The sequence below is a fragment of the Carcharhinus amblyrhynchos genome, chromosome 23, assembly GCF_965287045.1.
Source record: "Carcharhinus amblyrhynchos chromosome 23, sCarAmb.v2.hapA, whole genome shotgun sequence".
Lineage (NCBI taxonomy): Eukaryota > Metazoa > Chordata > Chondrichthyes > Carcharhiniformes > Carcharhinidae > Carcharhinus > Carcharhinus amblyrhynchos.
The window spans coordinates 26339354-26351438 of NC_137346.1; the positions used below are offsets into that span (position 1 = coordinate 26339354).

Genomic DNA, 12085 nt, shown 5'->3' on the forward strand with positions numbered 1-12085 from the left:
TCTCTGTCCTAAATGGGCGACCCCTTACCCTACCATTATGCCATCTGATCCTAGACTCTCTCACAAGAGGAAACAATCTTTAAGCATCTACCCTGTCAGGTCCCAGAGTATCCTACATATCTCAATATGGTTTGCCTTTCATTCTTCTAAATTTGGGTGAGTAGAGTCCAACCTAGTCAACCTCTCCTCATAAGAAAATCCTTTAAACTCAGGATCAACCAATTGAACTTTCCCTAGACTGCCTCCAATGCTAGTTTATCTTCCATTAGATAAGGGGACTAAAACTGTTCACAGGATTCTGGGTGTGATCTAACTGGTGCCTTGTATAGTTTTAGTGAGACCTCCCTATTTTAATACTCCACTTCCTTTGAATGTCAAGTTATCTTGTAATTTTAAGGAACTCAGCTCTGTGCCTTTACTTTTCAATACCAGATTAAATTCCAACAGGTTTATTTGGAATCACAAGCTTTCGGAGCACTGTTCCTTCATCAAGACTCATCTGATGAAGGAGCAACACTCCGAAAGCTTGTGATTCCAGATAAACCTGTTGGACTTTAACCTGGTGTTGCGAGACTTCTTGTTGTGCCCACCCAAATCCAACACCGGCATCTCCACATCTTTTCAAGAGAAAGGGGATCCAGCCTACTTTGCAGTTATAATACAATTCTTGTAAATCATTTTTTGAACATTCTTCAGTGTCTCTGTATCCATTTTATGACCAGAACTGTACTGAGTTCTCCAAGGTCGCAGGGTTTGAATGTATGGAAAATAATGGGTGACAAATTTGTTGCAAGACTGCCAAAGCCTACACAAATGAACCTCAACTGGTTACAGAACCATCTGAATATGTTAAAAGTTTTAATTTACCCTGGTTTCTTATATATATGAGCACTTCCCATTTTTCTTCAGTCAGTTTTTCTGCCTCAGTTCAAGACTTTCCTGCATGTTGTCCGTCTTCTCCCTGCTACCTATAAGCATTACTACCATGCCCACTAAGATAATTTTGTATCATATGGAAATGGGAAGAATGGTTTTGCTGGGAAATAATAGATCGTATTGTATGCAGTTTGTACCCACTACTGCGGATATTATCTATAAAGTAGTGACGAGCTAGGAGTGATTACAAGGAAATAATCTAATTGAAGGAGTCAGGTGGCATTATAAGTTACCCAAGTGAAGGTTAAACTGACAGTTGAACATGGTGGTTAAGATTATTTATTTTGTAAAACATGTCCGTTTTTCATGAATGCTGCTCAGTATTGTTGTGTGCTTTTATTAGATTGCTTTTATCTTCAATGTTCTAATTGAGGGCTACAACACTATTGATGTGTGTGGTAATATACTGAAGGATTAAAAGTGAAATGCAATTTACCGTAAATAAACCTGCAGGAAATTGCATGATGCATTATTTTGATAATGACTATGGATTTTTCCCCCAATTATGCTTTTACAACTTACGTTAGAAATTTACACAAATGCATTTCTTCATCTGCTGCATGATGGTGAAACCTGAAATTTGAAGCTGTTTTTGAAGAACAAGAACTGAAATAGTTAAAAAAAAAGTTCCCATATGCTGCTGCGTTCTGTCTGTCTTCCTCCTGTTCGTTATCTCAAATCATATTTGTCTGGTTTACAATATGTTGCTTTTAGCATGACATTCAGTTTGTTCTGCTGTCTCTTCTATTTATCACAACTGCCGCCCTTCCTTCTCTCCTCATGTTTCTTCACGCCGTCTGCTAGAAGCTACTATGAGTTTAATCCTTATTTACAGTACTGTGTGAAGTGCCCCAGTTTAATTGAAGCTCTAATCTGTAGTCAGGTCACTTATAACAGAGTCCAAGGTGGCAGTAAATGGAACAATATTTCATTGGGGTGATGACTTTCAGGATTTATTGGAGTCCAGTTCCTCCACCAGACAGGCTGTTGTCTTCCTCTCTCTTCACGCTCACACCTGAATTTGTCTTCATTCCAGTGCTTCCTGTTTACTCCTTGGTTGCTAACTACTGACATCATAGTCTCCACCTCTCCCAATCAATCTCTCATACACCGAGAGAGACACACACACTCTCTCTCACACGCACACATTCATAGGCTGAGCAGCAGTGTTAGAAAGAGAAGGAGTGTCTGTGGCAGCGAGGCAGCATGCACAGGGTTTCTACAACTCGAAGTACATAAGCATTCCTAGCCTCGAACGCTGGAGATTGAGTTCTGTTCTGCGTCTGTGTGTTGAGACAGAAGATAGGTTTCTTACTCCCGGAGCTCTTTGCTCAGTTTAGGATTGGCTTTTCATTTCTCCCTTTTGCTGTCTGCTGTGTTAAAAAGGGTTGCATGCATGACAGTCCGAAAAGGAGAAAAAATGGCCATAAGCATTCAAGAGCATATGGCTATTGATGTCTGCCCAGGTCCTATTAAACCTATTAAACAAATCTCTGATTACTTCCCTCGTTTTCCTCGTGGTCTTCCTGCAGCTGTGAGCCGAAACAACTCTGTGCATTCCACTGTCAGCCAGCCCTCTGTCACCCAGTCAGAGGCTACGAAAGATGAGGACGATGTGGACAAATTATTTGGGGCATACGGAGCTGCATCTGCTGCACCTACCAAACATGAAGAGGAGACCGAGGCTGAAGGCTATGAATCTGATGACTCCAGTAAGTCCACTACTTCACAACTTAACTAATTGTTGTATTTGTGGTGGCGTGCTAGTGCTGTGAACCCGCTTTATGCTTTTTGTTGTTATTATTTTCCCCGTTAGCTTAAAATACAACTACATTTTGGGCATTTCAGTGGTTTTCAAATCAGACTTTTAAATACTGCTGTGGCATTTCGAGCAACAGGAGAAATTCCAGTTAAGGGAGGTTGGAATGCAAAGTGTTAAAGTGAAACTTCACTTGATTGATGAAGCCATCTGCCATTAAACCACCCCTTTCGCAACTCCCATTGATTCCTCCTTCAATGGGCATGGATTAGCAAAACCCTCTTGACACAAACCAATAGGTTTTTGGTTAGTCCAAGTGGAAAACATTTAGCACTTGGTTTTTCATCTGAGATCACAGAAAAGTGAGTTACATTTTAATAAACCTGACCTTGAATGGCTGGCCAGTGAATATGTCCAATTTATCTATTGTTTATCCCAGATTGCTGACATTTCAGAATTTGACCATTTTAGGTTTTTTCAGTTCTAAACTTAAGAAAATGCAGATTTTTGATTTTAAAATTGGGAGCATTTATTTGAACACAAGTGCTTTATTCAATTCTTTGAATTCTAGCTCCATTGATTTGAGAAGAGGTTTTCAAATAGACTTGTGAAAATGTAGTTACTTGCATTTAAACTGACAGTACAGCATAAAATGCTCTTCACATTATTCTGGAAAGCTGAAGGGTATACACCTGTCTAGCATACACTGAAGATAAAGAACAGGACAAAGCAGAAGTCATTAATATTGATTTTTTTTAAAAAAAAGTTGCATATAATGTGAATTTTAATATTGTGACAGATCAAAATGTAGTCTAATATTACAAAATCAGTGATAAATTGGAGATCCTCATCAGCATGATGTTTTCCCGTTCTGGGCTTTAGACAACTATCAAGCTGCAATATTTCTAGTCCAATACGTTCTGTAATATTAAAAGCAAAATACTCCGGGTGCTGGAATTTTTCAGCATTTTCTGCTTTTGCATTCTGTAATAATAATTGCTTTAGAAAAAAGACGTCCCTCAATGTCAAAATATATTAATATTTGAACACAATTATTGAATACAGTAATCATATTCCCAGTGACTGTATAACATATGCATGTAACAAGTGATTTGAAAATATACCTTTGGAAAAACACCACACCCAATTTTATTTAATTTTGTGTTTTTGGACATTGTGTTTTCAGTTTCATTATTTCAGATATATTGTCTCTACAATCTCCACAGGCAATCTAGGATAGACTGAGAAAACCTTATCCTGCCAGTTTCCAACAGGTACTTGATCTGTTGGGCACAATATATATGAACAGATTCTGTAGGGCAATCTGTAAATCTGCTGACAAAAGGGGCACAAATCTTCAAGAATCCTTTTTCAATTAGTTCTGATGAATTAACAATCCAACTGATATTGATTCCAAACAACATGATTGAAAATTTAAAATGGTGATACTTATGCATTAGAAATCAGTATCCAATTTGAGGTTGTAAATAGCAAACAGATTTGTACAAGTAATGCTGGGTTGGGTGATTAATACTATACTGAGGTTGGAGTTCTTCTAGATGAAATAAAACCTTTTTCACTTCAAGCAAGTCAGCTCTGAGTTAAAGATGAGGAAAGACCCAAGTTCCCATTTAATAGGAAAGCTTGAGATTTATATCTAGCCTTGATTTTGGTGAGCTCGGATCAATTCTGGTTGAATGAAAGCTTGCAGTTAGGTAGCAACTTCAATGAAATAAAAAGTCTGAACATTGCACAGCAGTAGAAATATGCAGACATTGTGGTGATAGGAGGAAGGTTAGGGATGGTGACCAAAGGTAGAATCAAAGAGACTTATTTTAAGGATGTTTTTGAAGATGGGGAATAGAGGTAGAAAAAGCAGGTATTTAGAAAAATTACTCCAGAACAGGTTCAGGACAGCTACAGACTCAACTGCTGAGTGTGGTTATGATGAAGGCTAAAGGAGCTTGCAGAAGTAGTAAGGAGCAAGATTGTAGCAGAGATGGGGGGGGGTGGAGCTAGCAGTGGAAATGGAAAGTTGGTTTTGATGGATTCAGCAAGTTTCACAAAGGCAGTGGTAAGCAAGGAGCAGGGCTTTGTGCAGCAGAAAATGTGGGCACAGGGGTTTGTACGAGTTGCAGTTTGTGAAGAATGGAATTCGAGAAATTGAAAATTAAATACTGGAGTTTGGAATTGACAAAGTCTGTAGGTTTGAGATGGGAAGAGTTGTATCTTATCGTGGAGGGAGGAAATAAGTAACCTTTGTGGTGTCACAGCCATCCAGCTTGAGATGTCCTGAAGATGAGCCTTTATCTATATTATGGAAGGGCAGGAGTTCTTCATAAAAACAACTCCCTGTACCCCTTCCTCACTTCTCTCCACCTGCCCACCATCCCCCACCCCACCTGAATGGCTTCCTTTATTGCCATGTGTGCCTTTTGGTTCCACACCGAGTCAGAATAAGTGGAAGTTATCAAGTGGACATGTGGTTTACCTGGGAGCTCAAATGCCTAACTGTGCAAATGTGCCTTAATTTCCCTGTGTCTGCTGGTGAAAGCAGAGATTATTTTGGGGAGATAGTAAAATGTGGCGAACCCTTCAGAAGGTCATTGACTTCACGGGATGAGAAAATCCCACCAGTGGGAGAGGCTGTAAAGTTCTAGCCTCTGGGTGTTTCTGCCTTAGATTTTACCCATTCCAAACAAATTCAACAAAAGAAGTTCTTGGGAGCTAAATTAAGATTTTGGATCCAATTTAGAATCATTTTTCAAGGACAAGCGGGCCTTCATTCCCAGTGTTGCAACAAGATCAAAGAAGAAATAGCAGGGCACCTAGAAAAGAACGGTTTGATCAAACAGAGGCAGCACGGATTCGTGAAGGGGAAGTCATGTTTAACGAATTTGCTGGATTTTTATGAAGATGTGACTAGTGCGGTAGACAGAAGGGAACCGGTGGATGTGGTGTTTTTAGATTTCTAGAAGGCGTTCGATAAGGTGCCTCACAAAAGATTGCTGCAGAGGGTTAGGGTACACGGAGTTGGGGGTAAAGTGTTAGCGTGGATTGAGGATTGGTTATCTAACAGGAAGCAGAGAGTTGGAATCTATGGATGCTTTTCTGGTTGGCAGTTGGTGACTAGTGGAGTGCTGCAGGGACCAGTGCTGTGGCCTCAACTGTTTACCATATGCATACACGATCTGGAGGAGGGGGCTGAGTGTAGGGTAACAAAATTTGCTGATGACACGAAGATGAGTGGAAAAGTGAATTGCGTGGAGGGTGTGGAAAGTCTGCAGAGAGATCTGGATAGGCTGAGTGACTGGGCGAGGACCTGGCAGATGGAGTATAACGTTAGTAAATGTGAGGTTATCCACTTTGGAAATAATAGGAGGAGGGATTATTATTTAAAGGGTGAAAAGCTGCAGCATGCTACTGTGCAGAGGGACCTGGGGGTCCTTGTGCATGAATTGCAAAAACCCAGTCTGCAGGTGCAGCAGGTGATCAAGAAGGCGAATGGAATGTTGGCCTTTATCGTGAGAGGGATAGAATATAAAAGCAGGGGGGTCTTGCTGCAACTGTACAAGGCACTGGTGAGGCTGCAACTGGAGTAGTGTGTGTAGTTTTGGTCCCCTTATTTGCGAAAGGATATATTGGCCTTGGAGTACAGAGAAGGTTCACCAGGCTGATACCGGAGATGACGGGGTTAGCTTATGAGGAGAGATTAAATAGACTGGGCCTGTACTCGTTGGAGTTTAGAAGGCTGAGGGGGGATCTTATAGAGACTTGCTGATAGGGTAGAGGTAGAGAGATTCTTTTGGCTTAAAAAGGAAAACAACTAGAGGGCACAGCCTCAAAATAAGGCGGGGGGACAGTTTAGAACGGAGTTGAGGAGGAACTTCTTCACTCAAAGGGTGGTGAATCTCTGGAATTCTCTGCCCGTTGAAGTGGTGGAGGCTACCTCACTGAATATATTTAAGTCACGGGGAAATAGATTTCTGATAGATAAGGGAATTAAGGGTTATGGGGAGAAAGTGGGAAAGTGGAACTGAACCACTTCAGATCAGCCATGATCTTATTGAATGGCGGGGCAGGCTCGAAGGGCTAGATGGCTTACTCCTGCTCCTATTTCTTATGTTCTTAAGATTCAAATCAGACTGGTCAAATGTGAATTTTGCTCCATCAACGCATTCCAATCATAACTTCAGTGGATTGCAAGCGTGACGCTTAACAATTTAAATATTAGCCATCTAATGATATTGTGGAGCGCAGCTACGATGTTGATCTTGAATTATAGACAATCCTTTGCTGTGGATTTATGCTCATTGAAAGCTGAGTTGAGATTTACCAATAGCCCTTCTGTTGAGGATCAGCTATCAGGGAGGAGACTTCCTTTCCATCTGTTTGGGTGGAATTCAGCCTCAATGTCAGGAGGATCATCTTATAATCACTGTGCAGTTATCTAGTCCCCGACCAATCGATGCTGAAATATAATTCACCAGGGTTCCATTTGATTTAATGAAACCTTGAATTCTGTTATTAGGCTGCCTGCGTGGAGCAAATGCGAATAGTAATTTTTCTTAAGTGTGTTATTAGTTTCAGAAATTTGAATTCAGCCCGTCATTCCAGTCACAAGTTGCACTGGTAGTGAATGAAATTTCCAAAGTGACGACTATTTTTTGTCGTTTGAGTTATGTTGTCTGCTTTCACCCTGCTGGTGGGACTGCTGAGCAGAAGACATTCCGCCACAAGGAAATTACAGGCAGACTTCTCTGTGTTTTTTTTGAGACCGAGTACCATGGCAGGGGTGGGAACCGGAGTGTTTCCTGCTGTGGTGGCAGACAGACCATACTCGATCGTCTGTCCCCAGTCTCATTAATTATGCAGTCAAGTGTCTTGTGCCATATTTCAGGCCTGGGTGGTGCGTAGTCTGATGTAGTGTCCAGTTGCCAACATCACTCTTCCATTATTGAAGAAAGGAGGTGGATCGCCTGAAAATGAAAGATGTCTGGGAGTGCTCTGAGACCAGGGGATGGACGTCCCTGAGAACAAAGCTGTTTGTCAAGCAAAAGTCTGGGGCTGGATGGTGGATCCCCTCCTGGACACCTAATGTGGAAGGTCCATCTGCAGATGCTCCCCTTACAAACTATTGAGATGTTCCAGGGTTGCCAGCGGCCTTTAAACTGAACTTGGGAGGCAGCCCCAGGCATTGTTCAGATGAGTCCTGATATCTGTGTACCATATCGTTTCAAACGTGTTTTGTCTGGCATAGTGGTGGGGTGGGCGGGGGTGTTGGGCTTTTACCTGCATCCAATTAATGGGTTGCTAATATTCATGCTAGCTTCTGGTGGGCTTTATGATCTGCCATAGTGAGCACCAGCAGAAGATCAGGCATGAAACCAATTTCTGGGCTTCCCACCATATTATCCCCCCATGCACACCATCAAACATGCCAGTGGGGGCTTGGGAGAATTCAGCCCAATGTCGAGGATACAGCAGGATTGATCTTCACATGTGCCAACCTGCACTGAAATTAAATTGATGTCAGTCTGATGCCTGCTGCTTTGGTGTATCTCCACTTCCAAATGGCTCACTTCCTGATAGCTCAGAAATGAGCTGTACACCCCGTCTGTAGACAAGGTCTCACAATTGGGTGCCAGTTTTCAGATGCAAGGTGAGCATCTAGTGATCCATTATGGGTAAGTGCTCATTACGAACAAGAAGTGCACTACTCTTCACACAGTAAAGGCAGAATAAGTGACATCCAGGGCCTGCACTGGAATGGGCAAAATGCCTTTTGCATGCGCAGATTCAGGCCAGTGGCATTCAGGAAAACGTGGGCCATTTGTGATCTACCCAGCAGTTCTTAATGGGAACTCTGGAGACTGTCACCAAAAACCTGTTATTCATTGACACCTGCCTGAATGTGCAGATGGGAGGAGCAGGAATGTTCTTGCTGAAGCCATTTCAATGCGGAAGATCATTTCCTGCCCACACCTGCTGGCTGCTTGCTCTCCCCTACTGTGTCACTGCCTCCTCATAATAGCTGGAATTATCAGTCTAGAAATTCTGTGAAGCTGATTTCGGTCCAACATATTGCATTTATGGGCAAATGAATGTCAATTACAAATTTGCAGGAGAGTGAGCATTGTAAAGCCCCTGCACCAGTATTTCATTTTGAATTCTTTACTTTCATGAGTGACCATGAAAAGTTGGAACACAGAAGGCCATTTGGCCCACCTTGTCTATGGCAGCCCGAGGACACTCAGATGCCCTTTCTAATCCCATCTTCCAGGCCCAAAGCTATGCAGCTTACAGCACTTAAGGTGCAAAACTAGGTATTTTTTTTAAGAGTTTTGGATCTCTGCCCATCAACTCTGACAGTGAATTCCAGTCACCCGCCATCCTCTGCATAACCCTGCATAGGGTTAGATGAAAATGTATACTATAAGTATTTATTTTCAAAAGGAAATATTGTATATTTCTTTCTGGAATAGTTTCAATCTAGTCAATTATCTTGCTAAAGTAAAGATGTCAAAACATTCATCGTACTTGAGAAATTTATTTTATGTTGGGTGTACAGTACAGAAACAAGCCATTTGGCGCAACCCTGATGCTTATTCTAGACTTGACCTTCCTCTTGTCTGTCCTCACCCAATGATCAGTATCACGATCTATTCCCATGTACTTGATATACTCATCTCATATGTTAGATTCCTCAACTATTCCCTATGTTAGCAAGTTCCATGTGTTCACCACTCTTCTGGATTCACTATTTCTCGGCAGCTATTTTATATTCTCAACAGGTCTGACAACATCTGTAGAGAGAATGGAGTCAATGTTTTGAATCTGAGTGACCCTTCGCCAGCTCAAAGTTGGCTCCATTCTCCCTCCATAGATGCTGTCAGACCCACTGAGTTTGTTGAGCATTCTCTGTTTTTGCTTCAGATTCCAGCATTCACAGTATTTTGCCTTTAGCTGTATTGATGGTCTCTAGTTTTGATGTTCCCCATGTTGGGCTGGATTTTCATCAATGAGGCGAGTAGGGGAGTCAGGAATATTCCTGCCTCGGCCCACCCACCTGCGGAGCAAGTTCCCACAAAGTTGGAATTTTCTTTACTGTGAGAAGTAGTGTGGGCTGGAATCCGGTCAGCTGATTCAATAAAGATGTTGGAGGCAGCCGTGGGAGCTGCTGGGGGTTGAGGTAGGCTGTTTAACAGAGATCACACGCCTGTGGGGCTTTGTCCCAGTTAAAGTAAAAACCAGGCCTCGTCCTCACCCCTCGCTCCTCATTCCCCATCTATGCCATTTTGTTCCCCACCTCCTTCCCCCTACCCAGCAGTGGGACTCTGCCCGCCCTCTTGCCCCTGTGCCCAACCAATCCACTGAGTTGTGCTACTTGAGCAGCTCAGTATGCTGGGAAAATTGCCAGTTATGCTTCATTTTAATGTCAGTGGTTGTCAATGAACATTTTCTAACATGTGGCTAGTTGTTCACTATTGTTAGTTTTAACTTTTAAAAATTTTTCCAACCAAAAGTTCAGCCTTTAGTCCTATCCTGCTGCTACAGTTGCCAGTATTGAAGGTACAACATGCTTGCAATAAATGCCCAATTGTGAATTATCTATTAAATCCTTTGGTTCACATTAAACTTAACCATCAGGCGTGACCCAACTCTTCAGATGTCAAATTCAAAAGATTTGTTGACAGATAAAAGGTAGGAAGTAATAAGTTAGGATGGAAGATGAAGCTCAATTAATAACAAAGGCGAAAGCTTAACTAAATACTTCTCATGATTTCCTCGAGTGATCAGGCTGTAGGCGTGAAGTCATGATAACCCCCTGGTCTGTAAGACAGTCAGTACGTGAAAAACATGCTAACAAAGTTAGTTTCCTGAAGGCTTTACATTATACCCTCAATTCATATTTACTTATCTTGAAATACCCTAACACTCAAACAATTTATTAAGTTAACTACCTGCTGGTTTATATTTGGTTTCTAATGTGACCATCTTCTCATGCTATAATACAACAGGATACTCAGGATATTTCCCATAGGTTATACAATGCCTTATTCCTTACTCATCTTAATGTAACTCCCCAAGAACATGAAGCATACCATGGGGATACTCTTACTTCCTTGTTCCACTGATTGATGTGTGGGGTGAGCCAGTAAGATTGTGAGAGAGCCAAAAAACTGAATCGGGGGGTGGGGGGGGAGGCAGTGACAAAAGCTCTCGGTTCAAATTTGCGTGTGCACGATGGCACTCTCTGCTATAAGCTGCTGGCTTTTGGTAAGCTTCAGACTGCACCCTGTCCCTGGTAGAAAACAGATCTTACTACTTTTTCTTCGTCTGTGGTAAGACTGGATTTTAACTTGCCCTAAAAAAAATCAGTGAGGTTCTATGTTGTTTTCATGTTTGTTCAGCACTTAATTTTTTTGGTAAGATTGCCCCCCTGTATCTTGAGAACCATCATCAATTAACAGTCTCATAATGTAAACTTGGCATAGAACATAGAACACTACAGCACAAACAGGCCCGTCGACCCATGAGTTGCGTCGATCACATCAACACCTACCAATCCATAGACCTATCTATAGCCCCCAATCCCACTAAATCCCATATATAGCATGTTTAAAATTAAACGTGATTAATCGTGTGTTATTTTGAAACATAAAATATGCTACTACAAGTTATATATCCAGGCTTTACCAGTGCATCTACTGTTTGATTTCTTATCCACCAACTGTCTCAGAATTGAAGCTCACTGCTTGTTCATTCGTTGCCAGCTGGTGTCCTATTGTGCAGCAACTGGTTACTTTTAAATGATTGAAAAATGGCTCCTTGACAATGTTATTTTGCTGTATCAAATAATGAATGAATCAAACTACACTAAAAATTATTGATTTTAAAACTACCAACAATGCCCATTGATCCACTATACACTGCATAGAACTGAACCTTATAATGACACTATGATGTATTAAAGATTTCAAAATTAATCATTCGTTACTTCCCACTGTGTTAAATAACACAATTCACGACAGCAATAAAAGTGTCAATCATTTCAAAGCCTTTAAACTGTAAACCATTGAAACAACTTAACCTTGTGTAAGTAAATATTGTGAAATTGACCATGAGATCAGAGACCAGAGTTGTCAGTCAAGCAAGTGTTTTCTCTGGGGGCTGGGGTGTTTCAATAAGGGTTACAGACCTCTTCATATAAATGTAAATTACTGCAAATGTTGGAATCTGAAACAAGAACGGAAAATGCTGAAAAATCTCAGCAGGTCTGGCAGCATCTGTGGAGAGAGAATAGATCCAACCTTTCAAGTCAGGATGACTGTTTGAAGAATCATCTAGACTCGAAACATCAGCTCCAATCTCTCTCCACGGATGCTG

At 41.4% G+C, this 12085-nt stretch overlaps 1 protein-coding gene across 2 annotated transcripts in view; it reads left to right on the forward strand.

Annotated features, from left to right (window-relative positions):
- Positions 1 to 1153: 1153 nt before the first annotated feature.
- LOC145357375 (double C2-like domain-containing protein beta) overlaps positions 1154 to 12085 on the forward strand; it is a 300330-nt gene continuing 289398 nt past the window's right edge. For both annotated transcript variants that reach the window (XM_080210683.1, XM_080210684.1), the window contains exon 1: positions 1154 to 2648. In XM_080210683.1, coding sequence (XP_080066809.1) covers positions 2333 to 2648 — 316 coding nt within the window. In that variant the 5' untranslated portion in view covers positions 1154 to 2332. The remainder of the gene's footprint in view (positions 2649 to 12085) is intronic.